Raw genomic sequence first — 15,178 nt, 5'->3', positions numbered from 1 at the left:
AATGTCCCAGAAGTGCCTGGCTCCACCTGGCTGTAAGGCTCAGCTGCTGAGATGACTGTCACTGGGCGGGGCCATGTTGGTGGGTTAGCAGTCTTCTTGGGCCCCCCCAGACCCACCCACACCCCTACAGGGAGGGCCTCGCCTGTGTGCCAACCCACTCCTACACACTCACTTCGGCAGCTGGAACTCGAGGGCCATGTGCCCCCAGCTGTGTGTTCCAGCAGCTGGAACTCTGACCCGGGTGCCGCAGAGCCCAGCCCCTCCTGTACCCCGCCCCCCCCGACCAGGTCTGCTAGCCCAGCCCTGGTTTTGCCCTTCTCCTGCCTGGCGCTCTGTGGCAGCCACACACCTTCACCTGCCCCACCCAGAAGAGCTGCCGGGGGGCCCGCCCCTCTGCTTCTTCAGTCTCACACAGGCACCCAGACACACACGGACCAGGCAAACCCACCCGTCCCAGCCCCCCTCACAATATGATCACATTGGAATTGACAGAGAGAGTGTCCATCCCCAAGGGACCCAATAGGGTGACAGGGCACCATCCATACACAGGAGACCTGGCCCGTGTTGACGTGAATGTCATCCTCTGCGCCCACAGGCAGGCAGGGGCAGCCCCTGAGGGCAGTGGGACAACACCAGGGTGTGCCTGGGTCAGAGGCCCACAAGGATGGGCTGGGGCTGGGGTGGGGTCTTTCTTTGTGGAGGGCAAGCCAGGCTGAGTCGGCCTTGTAGGATGGGACCCCCGCCAGCCCCATGCCCTGGGTGGGGAACAGGGGACCTGCCAGCTTGGGAGGGCTGCTTTGTCCACTAGGAACTGGCTGAGGCTCGAGCTGTACCCCATAGCTCCTTCACTCCCCTTCTCAGCTCCCCACCTCGAGGGCCAGGAGAGAAAGGAGCCCCCAGAGACAGGCCAGGGCGGCCCTGCCCACTGAGCCTGCAGGGCCTGGGCAATAGGGGGCCAGGCCGGCAGGGTCTGCTCCGAGCGGGGGGAGGGGCCTGGCTGGGGGCGAAGCAAACCATTCTTTGGTATTGAAGCAATGAGAAACTATTGCAGAAGAGCCTTGTCTCCTAAGCAGGGGCCCGAGCTCCCCCTTTCCCAGTAGGCCCCAGGGTCCCGGGATCCCCAGGCAGGGCTCCTTCCCGTTGTGAGGCCTGCATTTGGGCCTGCTCACCGCAGCTCTGGGGCAGGACTGCAGGACCTCGGGGGGCCCACCTCCCTCGGGTGAGAAACCACACTGCCCAGCGCTGACTTCCACGCAGAGCCCTGGATGCAGGGCCAGCAGCTGGTCCCTGAGAGCAGCATGGGGGCAGCTGGACCCCTCAGACCCTCACACAGCCAGGACTGATCACCGCCGGTGGACCCCAGAACTCTCTTCACAGCCTGGGGACACTGAGTCCTTAAAGCTGAATACAGAAGATAGATTCTCTCTTGCTAAATTTGCATAACTTGTAGAAGAGCCTGTAAAGGGTTTAATTTTTTCCCTGGGAAGAGACAGAAAATCACCCTGCATTCCGAAAAGTCTGCTGAGCCCTGGTGGCCAAGTCCTGCCTCCCTGGAGCGGCTGGGGGTGGGATGTGCTGGGCTAGTGAGAGCCCCAACCCTGCCCGTTGCCCTGCCCAGGCCTGTGACAGAGGGGGCAGCTACTCCAAGTCTCTCCTGGGGCGGGGCACGTGAAGGTGCAGTCACGGGGATGGGCGGGCTCTGACCCTTGGCCAAACCGAAGACCCCATTCTGTCCAATTATAGCCACGCCTTCCCCTCGAACAAAACAGAAAGTAGGAAACAAGGGTGCCTTTTTAATTGCAATCAAATATGCCGTCTGAGGTCAGCGCCCCCGAGCCCGGCCCAGGGGCCGTGCGCAGCCCCGTGTGCGGCCCAGAGCAGGCGTGTGGCCCGCTGCGCGGTAGGGGCCGGGGCCAGGCTGCCGTGCTGCGCCGTGCCCCTTGGGTCCCCGAGCAGCGTCTCCTCTGCGGTGGCCCGGCCTCCGGCGCTCGGGACAGGGGAGGTGGGGCAGAGGGCGAGGGGGGCGCTCCCACCTTCGCACACGCATGCAGACGTCCCAGTGTTCGCTTCTGTTCCTTCTCCTTCTTGGCTGAGACGGGCGCTGGCGCCGTGAAGCCGCTGCCGGGCAGGTGTGGGCAGCGCCACGGGGCTGCCTACTTCTGTATCTGGAACAGGAAGAGCCGCAGGTTGATGTTCTTGGCGGCCAGCAGCTTGTTGCACTCCACGGAGTCGACGATGGGCAGCGGCACGTAGTCCGTCTCGTTGCTCTCGTTGGTGAAGACGAAGTGGTAGATGACGGGGCTGATCTTCACGTCGTCGTACGGGCCCTTGAGCAGCAGGAAGGAGCACTCGAGGGGCGCCGTGACCTTGCTTTTGAGGAGCAGCTGGAAGGACAGCGTGCGCTTGCACGACAGGTTGGGGTTGCGCTCCGAGTCGTTCACGCGCGCCTTCAGGACCCACGTCTGGTTCAGCACCGTGAACCGCGGCGTCTCATAGTACAGGCGCGTGATGAAGTCGTCCGTGCGGTACGGCCGGAACTGGACCTCTGTGGAGACAGACAGGCCGGGGAGCCGGCGGTCAGAGCAGGCAGGGCCAGGGGCAGCGCCTTCCCAGCCGGCCGAGGACACAGGCTCGGCCAGGGAGGAAGGCAACTTACCAGGACACAGCGGGCTCTACTTGTCACAAGGCAAATCAAACGCAATTATGGCAAACGGAGGCGCACGCAAGCTTTGGGGAAACTACGAACAGAAGTGACACGCATTAGCGGCAAGGAGTCCAGAGGCTGCGAGAGGTGAACGGCCAGCCCCGCCTGACCCCCAGGTCAGGCGAGGCCTCCCTCCTCACCCTTCCCCGGGGCCCAGCAGAGGGAGAGGCCCCGCCCAGGGGGCCGGGGTAAGCAGACACACAGACAGAATGCAGTTCTGTGAACAAGTGTACTTTATTGGTTCCGATACAGAGCTGCCAGAAAAGCCGGCGGCCGGGCTGGTGTGTCGGGCCTCGAGGCAGCGTGCCGTCGCGTGGCTGGTGCTGGGCTCTGCCGGCCGGCCGAAGGGCCCATCGGTGAGTGGGCGGCTGCCATCACACAGTCCTCTTGGCAGAGCCCGTGGCCCACGGCTGGCGAGTCCCTCCACAGAGGCGGCCAGTCCTCCCTGCCCGGCCACGGCTGCAGTCATGGCGCCTCGGTCCACCCAGACTCTCCAGGCCTGGCCTGGACTGTCTGTGACACGGTGCCCACCGGGGCAGCTGAGGCTACGACTAACCAGCGGCCTGGTCTTCTCCTGCTGAGACCCCGGCCCTCGGCCTTCCGGGCCTCCACCTAGCCAGGTCCAGTCCAGGCAGCACATTCTGACTGGCTGCCTGTGACTGCCCTTGATGCTCTGAGCCAGCCGCCTGGCGTGGGCCGGGCAGTATAGGGCCAGAGTACCCCCAGCAGCTCCAGCGACAGCAGGGGCTTCTTGCTATTCTCTGTGTCTAGACCAGGCTCTGGCCTGACTTCTGCTCCCCAGAGTGTCCAAAGGCAGTGGCGGTGGCCAGGAGAGCCCAAGAGATCCAGTGGGCCTGAGCGCAGTCCAGCCTGCCCATCCCTGGGCATCCACTCCCAGCTCTGCAGTTTGAGTCAGGCACCCTCAGCTCGTTCAGGAGCCCCGGCCCTGACCATCTTCTCGCTGGCCTCAGGAAGCCCGTGGCCCCTGCAGTAACCGCCTGCAGGGAGGACCTGACACGACGGGTGCTCTTCTTGCCCCTGGCTCCGCAGGGCAGGCCCTCAGCTCCCAGACCCCCCCAAGACACACCCACCTTCTGGTTAGACCCCAACTGTCCCAAGGTTGTGCAGCCCCACACGGTGAGGACACCACTCTGCTGGGGTAGCAGGGCCGGGCTGGGGAGGACAGGTGGGGAGGGCCTCTGTGAGAGCCATGCAGGTGCCCCCAGGGTCCTGCCCGGCCCCTCCCCGGCTCAGCCTCCGGCCCCTCTTCTCCCGTAGATGTCCTCCCGTTCACCAGGAGTCCAGAGCCTGGCCATCTGGTGCAGCCTGTGCCACTGCCCAGACCCCATGGCTCCCCCGGCTCCTGGCCGCCGGCCCCAGCCCCAGCCTGTGTGGCATGCAGTGGGCAGCGGGGCGCCTCACCTGTGTAGCCGATCTTCTCGAAGCTGAGCAGGCTGAAGATGCTGTTGTAGAGCTGCATCTCCTTGCGGTGGCTCTGGTCCATCTCGTCCAGGATCTCCATCAGCTCATTGCCCGTCTTGGTTGGGTGGGCACACGCGGCCTCGTGCACTGTCAGCTCGTGGAAAGGGCCGTGCCATGGGCAGCCGATACGCTTGTACTTGCACTGCGTCACCCTGGGAGGAGGCCAGCACTGCGGTCACACCCGCGCCCTGTGGAAGGCGGCTGTGCCAGGGGGCCTCCAACCAGCCCTGCTCACACAAACTGTGTCCCTGAAGGACACAGTCCCCATGTGCCGGCCCTCAGGAAGGGGTGAGAGTGCATGAGAGCCTGAGGAGGAGCAGGGCATGTGTGAGCTGTGCGTGTGCACGCCCCCTACACCCACTGCCATGGGGCCTCTCTCCACAACGGTCCTGGGCCCCGCATGGCTTCACTGCAGGGGAGGCTCGGCAGCCTGGCCCCCTGGAGCGGGGGACTGGGGTGCTAGCGCCACCATCATGCTGTGCTCCCAGAGCCTCCGTGCTGGCCACACTTTCCTGGCCCGGGGACACCACGGACAGTCTCTAAGAAAGAAGCCACCACACAGCCACAAGGAACCCTGGAGGGCCAGGGTAACGTTCAGACGCTTCCGGTTGCAGATCTAAGCCCCCCAGTCCGTGGAGCCTCCTGCCAGCCCCCTCCACGGCCTGGGCCCCGAGCGGCTTTGCACTAACCCAGGCCTGCGAGGCCGCCGCCGGGCGGCGTGTGTGGGGCCAGGCCCCCGGCAGGCAGGCTGGCCCGCCCAGGTGCTCACCTGTCCTGGCACTCCTCCTTCTGGTGCCTCTCCAGGAGGGAGCGGGGGAACTGGCACAGGCAGAAGCCGCACTCGGAGGGCAGCTCGCTCACGGCCTTCTCCACGGCCAGGTTGCGGCAGCAGAGGCTCTTGCTGATCTCGCAGCGGCAGTTGGGGCACGTGGCTTGCTCCTCCTTCAGACGGGCATCTGCTAGTAGGTGGATAAAACAGCCAGCGCACATCAAGTGACCGTTAGTGCACTGCGGAGAAGGAAAGGGAGATGAAGCTCACGGACCTGCGGGAGCGCGCAGGCGCGCGCCCGCCCCGTTGCCGGCCCCTCCCAGGGGCTGCGGTGCCGGGGCCGCGGGCAGGCTGCTGCCCGCCAAGCACAGGCTGCCACTCCCACTCCCGAGGGAGGGCCAGGCTGTCCTCCCGGAGCCCTGTGCACGCGGCCGGCAGGGTCCCCATGGAGAGGACGGGTCTCGCGGTGGCCCTCACTGGCAGCAGAGGTTCGGGCTCTTCACTGTGGTGGCCCGCCGGCGGGCACTGGGCGGGCCACATGGGGGCTTTTCCCATCCAGGGGCTGGAGACTGTCCCCAGAGTCCACCACAGGGCCTGATTCAGGGACGCCCACGGAACGCGGGCTCTCGGCCAGCTGCCCACGCCAAGGCAGCTGCACCCTTAGCCTGGCCCCGCCACTCCAGCCTCCTGGGCCCGCACAGGTGAGGAGGCAGCTGCCACCCGCCCGGTGGGGCTGGCTACCTGGAGAGGACCTTCCCAAGGGCTGGTGGCACAGAGCCGTGGCAGGAGGGGAGGCCCACTTGGCCCAGGACAGGGCACGTGGGCAGTGTGCGCCTGCAGGAGCGTTGCTGGCTTTGGGCCTAGGAGCCAGGCCCCTCCCTGGCTGAGCCTGTGGATCCAAGGCGCAGATGATGCCGTCGGCAACCTGCCCCTCCCTGCCGGGGGTCCTGGCGTGTGGAGAGGGGGCTGCTGGCTCCGCCACCTCAGCTCCCTCACTGGCTCCACACACCTCCTGAGCACCCACCTGGTGCCCTTGAGACACACGGCAGGCTATGGGCCTGGGCCTGCAGGGGCTCACGGGGTTGGGGGAGGAGAGGCCCACACGGGAACCAGAGGTGCCAGAGCAGACAAGCTGTGTCCTCCAGGGCAGACACGGTGGTCTTGGAGCCCGGGGAACACTGGTGGGAGTGTGGGCCCCCCCGCCCCGAGGGCACCTGTCTCCACTGGGAGACGCCCAGTGGCTGAGGGCAAATGGGCAGGCAGTGCTTCCACAGGCTTCCTTGGGGCCCAGGACCCTTTTGTGACTGGGATCCAGTGTGGTAGAGGGACTTACAGGGCCACTGCCAAGCCACGCCTGCACACGATGGGGTCCTCGGTAAACACCACGGGTCCGTGCACCCTGAGCTGAGGGCTGCAAGAGGCTGAGTGAGCTCTTAGCGCCTGCGGGTCGTGCTTGGGGTCCAGTGAGTGATGGGACCTACGCGCTGAGGACCGATGGTGGGGCCGGGGACAAAGGCCTCAGTCACAGGATCCAGGTCCACACAAACACCCTAGATCAGCTGCACTCAAGTCTCAATTTCTAAGTCAGGTCAAAAGTTAAGATGTGCGAGACGAGGAGGGGGCCGGCAGGGGCCGGCCAGCGCCTGCTCTGGACACACAGCCTGGCTGGGGGTTGTGGAGCAAGGCTGGTCCCGAGAGCGGCCAGGGCGGAAAAGCAGTCTGCCCCGTCCACTGCCCAGGGTCAGTGGAGAAGCCAGAGACGCGATGAGTGGAGGAGAGGGTGGGGGGACACGGCACCATAGCCTGCCGCCACCCTGTGGGAAGCCCAGACCAAGAGCCCAGGTCACATGTGTCCTCAAAGCCCCGCCAAGGGCCGGAGCCCAAGAGGGCCTGGCTTCACCGTGCCACAGCCCCAGGGAGAGGATCGCTGTGGCTTCTAGAAGGCAGAGAGGAAGCAGTACATGGCAACCTGACCAATCAGTCACGGGAGGAGGAAGCTGCAGGGCCCCCGGAAGTGTGGCCAGACCAGGCAGCACCGGGCTTGCTGAAGTCCCAGCTGCTGCCTAGCACCCCAGTGAGGAAGCCAGGAAGGCCTGGGGACCCCACACTACTCTGTGTGGCCAGCTCTAGTTCTAGACGCCCCAAGGCAAGGCCCGCGGCCTCAGCAGAGAACAACAGCCACTGCTGGGCCCAACTCAGCTGGCTTCTCCTCTGTCTCCGGTGGCCCAGCCAGGGCGTAGGCCTGCAGGCAAGAGACTCGGGATGGAGTCCTGGGACTTCCTGAGGGACCCGAGGCTGCCAACTGTGTGACTGCTCACTCCCAGCGCTGCCCTGAAAGCCCACTGCTCTGGAGCAGAGGGGGTGACCTGCGCACCCCCCTGGCAGGCCTTTCCTCAGAACCTGGGGGCCGCAGGAGTTCCCAGGCTCCAGGGCCAGTCCCCACCCCACCCTCCCGGAGCCTCCAGACCAAAACAGGCTCAGGTAGTAGGGCACCTGCCCTCTATTGGGCTCTGGGGAGGCGGGGGCACTGCCCCTCCAGCCCTAACAGATCAGCTCTGAATTGGAATGCGGCTAACCAGCAAGACACTCCAAGTGCTGCCGGCCTGCCAAGGGACAAGCCAACGTCCACACGTGGCTAGTCCCTTACCGGCTACCCAAGGTATGTTCTCTGGGTGGACACCAGGTGGCCAGCCTTGGCCCCAGCACCTACCCAGCCCAGGCAGTCTGTCCACAGCAGGCTAGTCACCATGCTCCAGAGCCCTCCCCACCAGCCAGGCTCCCCCTCGGCCTCCAGAGCAAGACCCAACTCTGCACGCAGGCCTGGCCCAGGGCCTCTGCGGTGGTCGGGCTGGACTGTACCTGCCCCAATTTGCCCATCCAGAAGCTGGGCCCCAGAGGGCTCAGCACAGCGTTAGCCATACGCCAAGCCTCTGACGGACAGCAGAAGCCAGGGCAGTCGGAGTGCCCCACGCTACGTGCCAGGGCCAAGCCCCCGAGAGCTTGGGCAGTTCCAAGGAGCAGTTCCTGCAGTGCCCAGGATGGGCTGCCTTCCCACCACCTGCCAGGAAGACCCTAGAGACAGGGAAGGCTACGGAGGGGGCTCCACGACCCAGGGCCTCCCAGGCCCTCCCAGGACAGATGCTGGCCAGATCCCACAGGTCACCAGCAGTGTGCTCTGAGGCTGGTCACATTCTTCTCTGGGCCTCAATTTTCTCAGGCACAAAAGACAGCAGGGGGTGGGGAGGTACTTCCCCGATAGCGCAGTGGATAAGACTCTGCGCTCCCAACGCAGGGAGCCTGGGTCAGGGAACTGGATCCCACATGCATGCTGCAACTAAGAGTTCGCATGCCACAGCAAAGGAGACCGTGAGCTGCAACTAAGGAGCCCATGTGCTTCAACTAAGGAGCCGGCGAGCCACAACTAAGGAGCCCACAAACCACAACTAAGGAGCCCACCTGCCACAACTAAGACCCAGCCCAACCAAATTAAAAAAAAATAAAAAAAAAAGACAACAAGGGGACTTCCCTGGCGGTCCAGTGGTTAAGACTCTGCGCTTCTACTGCAGGGGGCACGGGTTCGATCCCTGGTCGGGGAACTAAGATTCCGCATGCCGCATGGCATAGCTGGAAAAAAACAAAAAGGCAACAAGGACAGGACTGGCCTTATGACGTGCTGAAGAGGTAGGACAGGGCCACAGGTGTGACACACAGTGGCCAGAGAACTAACGCCTGGCACCACAGTCATCACCCAGCACAACCCAGCTAGCCCCTCACGCAGCCCCTGCCCGGAAGCCTCAGGAAGGACTCCAGGCACAAGCCTGTGATTTCAACAAACCCCCCCTCAACCCTGGGTTCCCCAACCCCACCAAGTTGTGCCCCAGCCCAAGCCCCTCTGCAATGGCCCAAAAGTGGACATTTGTCCCTGCCCCCAGGACATTGCCCAGCAGCCCCTCCCCCTGCCTGCCCAGTGCACCCAGGCCATGCAGGCCGGGGCCTCTATCTGAACCAGCTTCCCCCTGGGGAGCTGAAGGAACCGTCTGGACTCCTGAGGAGGAGTCCTGGCCCCTGAGCCTTGGGACAAAAGCAGGTCTTAGAAAATGCCCCCCAGCTTCTGGGGGCCAAGTCCTCAATCAGTAGGCCTTTTAGGCCTGGAGTCCACAGTCCTCTCACACCGTGGGGTGCCCCCCAAACTCCACTCTTTACCACCAAAGGAAGGCTCAGCACCCAGACTCATGTGAGCAGCCCAATCTCCAAAGCACAGCGGAGGGTACCCACCCCCTCAGCCCAGCTGGAGGCCCCCCTTCACCAGGCCCAGCAGGGCCTCACGGCACCCCACACCCCTGCACACTCGGCCTGAGGTTTCCTTGACCTCTTTCATCAAGGGGCCCGGAAGTGACCCTGCAGAGTCTGAGACACACAAGTGTCTCAGGGGAAGCCAGGACTGCAACCTTCCACCAGGTTTTGGGTTTGAAGTTCTGGGCCAGCAGTTCCTGATGTCACACCACCCAGAGACTCGGGGACTTGGGTGGGGACCAGTCAAACCTGCAGTCAGGCTCTTGCTCAGAACTCAAGTGCTGCCTGGATCAGAAGGTAACTCAAATGACAAACAACCACTACAAAAAGCACAATTTCTCATCTAGTCAGAGACCAGAAATTTGCTCTTCCCTCTGCCCTTGTCTTGGATAGCTAAGCAGATGTATTTTCAAAGCTTTTTTCTCAAAGCATGAGCCGGCCATAGTCTTGGAGCTGGGGAAGAGGGTCCCAGGCCATGTGGGTGGGCAGCCCCATTAGACATTCCTTAAACATCACCTTGAACAGAGTCTGCAGCACCAGGCAGGTCGACAGATGCCAAGACGGCGCACTTGGAAGCTCCCCAAGGCGGGCACCCACATTGGCCAGGACACAAGCAGAGATGGAGCCACCCCTGCTTCCTGGGCCTTTTACCCACATGGCTGCCAACGAGGTAACCAAGCCAAGTGGGCTGAGCCGAGTCCTGGCGGGGACAGGAAGTGCAGCAGGCCACCCTCAATCCTCCCACAGGACAGATGGTGTCAAGTGCCCCGGCAGGTGGGATGGGAGAGGCACCCTGTGGCAGGGAGAGAAGACAACCTCGGTGCAGAGGTGCTGCCTTGTGGGGCCCACGCGGAGCAGGAGTGGGCAGGGGCAGGGACGGGAGAGGGCACCCAGGCAGCAGGGCCATGAGAGCAATGGGCTGACAGGGCGGGGCTCAGGTCTGAGGCAGGAGCAGTGGGCACAGAAGGCCAGTTGGTGCCACATACCGCGACAAAGGCCCCCTGACTACTCCTCCACCCCAGTGGGGGTCACAGGAGCTTTCCTGGCTGAGAAGCAAGTTGGGGTGGGAGAACTCTGCGGCCCCTCCCTCCAGATGTTGATCTACGGCTCAGGGCCTCAGCTGACATTAGCGGGGTCAGGGCCAGGTCCACCTTGTGTGAAGGGCTGGAGGAGAGTCCCAGATGGGGTCAGGGATCAGGTTGTGGCTGCAACGATCCAGGCACCACCCACTGAGGCTGTGTTTCCCCCAAAGAAGGCAGACGACCCAGGTCACATCGCCCTGGGGCCACAGGGCTGCATTCCGAGCAGGTCAGCACAGCTGCCCGATGCAGGCTCCAACACAGAGCTCCTATGTGCACGTCACTGCTGCATCCCCGGCCCTCCTACCCCTACCTGGTTGCCCGCTGCCGTGCCCACCCAGGACCCTAGAAGGCGGCTGCACACCTTGTCAGGCCAGCCATCAAGAGTACACCTAAGACCCACATGGAGAACGTCAAAGCCAGCACCTGCCGTACCAGCTGTAGCCCTGACCTGACCTGACCTTACGCAGGTCACGGTGAGAACCATTTGCATGAGTGCCCTGGTCTGACACCAGAGCAAGAATCCCAACCCAGGTGGTGTGATGTACTGGACCCACGGCGGAGCCGACACTGTGGGGCTCAGATCAGGGAGGTGACCAAGCCTAACCATGCAGCCTGTGTCTGCCCTCACCACCACCCAGGCTTCCCCAGAGGCATGGAGGTAGGGGCTGGTAGCCGGAGAGCAAGCGCTTGAGTTACTGCGCACCCAGCCACATCCAGAGGCCCATGGAGATGCCCCTGCTGCCCGGTGCCAGGCACGGCATGCAGGGCTCCGCATGGTCACTGGCTCTTCTTCTCGCCCCAGAACTGGGTACCGTCGGAAACGGCCCTCAGACGTGTGGCTCCGCTGGTGCTTGCCCCGAGCCACGTATCCTGGCGGGGTCAGGCAAAACGCTGCCTACAGGAACACAGAGCAGAACATACCACATGCCTGAGGCAGGTCCACCAGCCCGTCAACGTGACTCACCAAAGGCGGCCAGCAGAAGTGGAGGGGCTGAGCCCAGGCCCAGAAGCACTGGCGGGCAGTGGGCCCCAACCAGGGACACACAGAGCTCTGCGTCCTCATTTCAAGGCAGCGCATGTGGAACCTATGCTGTCCTTGACCAAATCATTCTGGGAGCAAACCCAGCTCTGATGCCAACCAGGCAATGGGGCGGGCCTCCAGGCCCATCTCGATGCCCCCCCCCCAGTAATTATCCCCATCCAGGGTGGCTGTGAGGGTAATGCAGACCACTGCACACAGAAAGGAGCCACCAAGAAGCCTTCCCTCGGGCTCCTCACACCCCAGGCTCCAGGGTGGGCATGGTTGTGCATCCATGCCCCATGGGCCCCCATCACACGGCAGGGTTCCCAGCAGCCAAAGCGAGTTCTGACCCGTGGCAGGGTTCCAGCCAACCCTTCTAGGGTCAAGGGCTTTCCCACTGATCACACGCTCTAAAGCTTTCTCCCAGCCTCTAGAGATAGAAGGAATCAACTCCCTGCCAAGGCCCGGGTGTCACCTGGGAAGAATGAAGGTGGGGCACAGGGCTGGTGCCAAAATTCACAGCTCAGCGTTGGTGGGCTCTCCTCACTCAGCTGGCCTGTTCCCAGGGAAGCCACTGAGCAGAGCCCACTAGGCCACAGGGAAGGCCACAGGCCAGGTGGCCCAGAGCCTTCATTCCCCATCAGAGCTGCTCAGCCACCTGCCTCCTGCCGGCCCAGAGCTCAGCTCCCAGCATGGTGCGGGCTGGTTTGAAGCAGCCAGGCTCAGAGACCCGGTCACCAGCGGCTCCGGCCAGAGGCAGAAATGCAGCTCTCTGTGCTGAGTGGACCCAGAGCCGGCACCACATGGCCTGTTTTCATGCCAGGTCCATCTCCAGCCCACTCACACGAGGAGAGATGAGGAACCCCCTAATCCCCCTGGGACCCCCCCACCACCATTGGCTTGGCTTCCTAGACGCTCACTCAAGGCCCAAGGAAGGAAGAGTGCTTTCGGGAGGATCAAAAGGTCGTGGGCAAGCAAAAAAGGCCAGAGAAAGGACAAGTCCTGAGGTGCACCCCCACGGTTGTGGTGGTTATGAGAAGCGCTACCCCAATTTGCACTGGGCCAGGAGGCCTGTGGTATTCCTGAGCTAGGGCCTCTGACCAGAAGCTTCCCAAAGCCCAGGAGGGTGGGTTGAAAGCCAGTGTCCTCTCCCCAAGGAACTCAACCCACTTCCCCACCAATGCCTCTTCTCCCTCCGTCACCCAGGCACGCTGGGATCCTCCAAAGCAAACTCATGCCAGAGGGGGAAGGATGTGGAGATCCAGAGGCTGGGGAAATGGCAATTCAGACTAGCCTGCACTTACTACAAAAATGGCCCTCGCACCACAGCCCTCACTCTGAGCATAAGCAGGGGGACAAGGCCTCATCGGCCATGTCCAGCTCCCTGTTTCATTCCTCAAAGGGGCTGGGGGTGTGGGGGTAATCAGAGATGCGGGTTGACCTGGAGAGAGACACACAATGGAGAAAGCAGAACGCTGCGCAGTGACCCTGGGACCAGAGTGTGACCCTGCTGCTACGGGGTGCACGAGTGAGACCCCCTGGGCTAAGTATCCTCTCTGGCAGCCCTGAGCGGGTTAAGGACTCTGAGTCCAGCCACCAGGCTGGCTCCTCAGACAGAAGGTAAGTGAACAGACCTCCTGGAGCACCGGTAGCCTAGGAAGCCAGGCCGGTGTGGGTGAGGTGGCATGTGGTAGGAGCCCAGCCTGAGGCACAGCATGTCCAGAAGGCACTGGATTGTGCTGGGGCGGGGGCTGGGGCTGAAGAAGAGACCCAGGCTGTGGGGCTTGATGTGGGCAGTTCATCCGGACCAGGAATGAGGGGAAGGGGTGGGGGAAGGCAAAGAGGTGAGCCCCTCCCTTCTCAACTTTCTTCCAAAAAGAAGTGAGAAGGGAAGGGGATTCTTCCACACCAAAGGGTAAAGGGATACGGGATGAGCATGAGAACAGGTTGGAGGGTGTGTGTCTGCAAAAGAACTGAGAAGAAACACTTGAGGAAGAGCAAAGACCAGGGACTCCCGGAGCCCAGGGACCTCAGGCCTGTGCGGAGCAGGCTCAGAAGTGGGGAGGGGCACGGGCATCTGTCGCCAGCTTTCTCTGGGGTCAGCTTGAGGGTGGGCTGAGGAGTGCTGAGAAAGGGGCAACAGGGGAACCTGGGAAGAAAAGGGGCGTCGAAGTGGGAGACAGGAGATTCCCATCAGGAAGTAAGGGCAGCCACGAGAAAAAAAAGGAGGTTCAGAGCAGGAAACAGGAAAGTTCCCAGAGGACGAGAATGAGGAGCTTCCGAACAGGCGCCAGAGTCCCACCTCTGGGCCCCAGGGCTCGGGCCTGGCCTCCGAGGAGACGCGGTGCCCGGGGGCCGGCCGCGGCGGGGCTGGAGCCGAGCCGGGTCTGGCCGGCGGCCCTACCTGATACACGGAGGCCTTGGGCAGGTCCAGGCAGACCGTGCAGCACAGAACCGAGTAGAGCCGCTCCTCCAGCTTCCCGCTGCCCGCCGCCGCCGCCGCCGCCGCCGCCTCGGCCGTCTCGGCCGCCCGTAGCCGCTTCTTGGGCGGCGCATCGGAGTCGCCCGCCGCCTCCTGCAGCTGCCGGGCGCCGGCCAGGCCCGCCTCGTCTGGGATCCCGGGCCCCGCCGCCTCGCCCAGCGCCGCCGCCGGCCCCGCAGACGCTCCGGCCCCAGCCCCGACCCCGGCCCCGGCCCCGACCCCGGCCGGCACGGCACCGGCAGGCCCCGCGGCCGGGCCGCCCCCGCCGGCCTCCTCGGCGCCGGACATCGCGGCCGGCCGGCCCGGCGGGCGGGTGCCGGCGCGCTCCCGCGGCTGGAGGTTAGGGGCGCCGCGCGTTCCCTCCGCCCTCTCGCCGCCGCCGCCGCGACCCCGCAGCCCCGCTCCCTGCGCCGCCGCCTCAGTGGGTCCGGCCCGCGCGTCGCCCCGCAGCCGCCGCGGCCACCGACCCCGGCGCGGCCGCCATCTTTGTTTTCCCTGTACGCTCCCCTCCCCGCCACCGCCGCCTACGCCCCCTTGTTCTCTCAGTCACGTGAGCGGAGCGAGGCCAATGGGAGGGCCGCTCGGGGAGACAGCGCGACGGCCAGAACCAATGGGCGCGCGAAGGCCCGCCCCTGCATTAGGTGGGCGGGGCCCCGGGCGACCCGCTGAGGGGCGATCTTTGGAGCCCGAATAGTCCTGGCGTCAGGGCTGAGCGCGGTGCTTCCCGCCAGTTCGGCTCGGGACCACACGCCTTGGGTGCCCCGGAACGGAGGGCAACCTTGGACCCCCACGTCCAGATGTGCCTGCGACTTTGTCCCCGGACACCCAGGCTAGCGTGCGCGGGGCTCTGGCCTGGCTGGCCGGAGCGAGAAACTGCCGGCCACCTCTCCCTCCTGTGCGGGAAGAGATGTGCTTCCACAGGACGCGAGTGCTGGGACTCCCCAAGGGAGGACTCTGGACCCGGAATCTAACCCACTGCTCTGCCCAATCCCGTTTCATAACTCTGGGGTTGGGAGCTGAAGAGGGGTCCGCTGAGGAAAGCGAGGGTCTTAGGAAATCAGGACTTGCCTTGCACAGGCCGGTGGGCAAACGGGTAGAGGTCGAGGCAGCCCTGGGAGGGGATGTACATTTCTGGGAACAGCTGTGGTACGGCCCTCCCCTGCCCCCACCCCAGCCGGCGGCCGGTTAAGGTCACTGCCCCATAGGACCACCAGCCAGACCTCGCAAGGATATTCAGAACTCCACCGTGTTCCAGGAGAACAAGGGCTCCTGTATCTTCTCAGTCCAGGGGCCCCTCCTTACAGAGGTGCCGGCAGGCCAAGGTGAGTGAGGCCCCCAGGGTTGG

The 15,178-nt window shown here is 64.2% G+C and overlaps 1 protein-coding gene across 3 annotated transcripts; it reads right to left on the bottom strand.

The window, feature by feature from the left end:
- Window positions 1-1,773: 1,773 nt before the first annotated feature.
- On the bottom strand, window positions 1,774-14,323 carry ZFTRAF1 (zinc finger TRAF-type containing 1). Of its 3 annotated transcripts, XM_082600748.1 has the most exons (5): window positions 13,756-14,323; window positions 4,956-5,194; window positions 4,127-4,338; window positions 3,796-3,877; window positions 2,927-3,715 (listed from the first exon to the last, which is right to left on the bottom strand). In XM_082600748.1, the coding sequence occupies exons 1-5, from the start codon at window positions 14,119-14,121 to the stop codon at window positions 3,472-3,474; spliced, it is 1,143 nt and encodes a 380-aa protein (XP_082456874.1). In that variant the 5' UTR covers window positions 14,122-14,323; the 3' UTR covers window positions 2,927-3,471. The 3 variants fall into 3 exon arrangements, with proteins under 3 accessions (XP_082456873.1, XP_082456875.1, XP_082456874.1); XM_082600747.1 differs by lacking the exons at window positions 2,927-3,715; window positions 3,796-3,877 and adding an exon at window positions 1,774-2,545; XM_082600749.1 differs by lacking the exons at window positions 2,927-3,715; window positions 3,796-3,877; window positions 13,756-14,323 and adding exons at window positions 1,774-2,545; window positions 6,289-8,769.
- Window positions 14,324-15,178: the final 855 nt, after the last annotated feature.

The sequence above is a fragment of the Mesoplodon mirus genome, assembly GCF_964341445.2.
Source record: "Mesoplodon mirus genome assembly, chromosome: 16".
Classification (NCBI taxonomy): Eukaryota; Metazoa; Chordata; class Mammalia; order Artiodactyla; family Ziphiidae; genus Mesoplodon; species Mesoplodon mirus.
The sequence above is the reverse complement of the archived record's forward strand: the minus strand, read 5'-3'. Positions and strand labels throughout refer to the sequence as shown.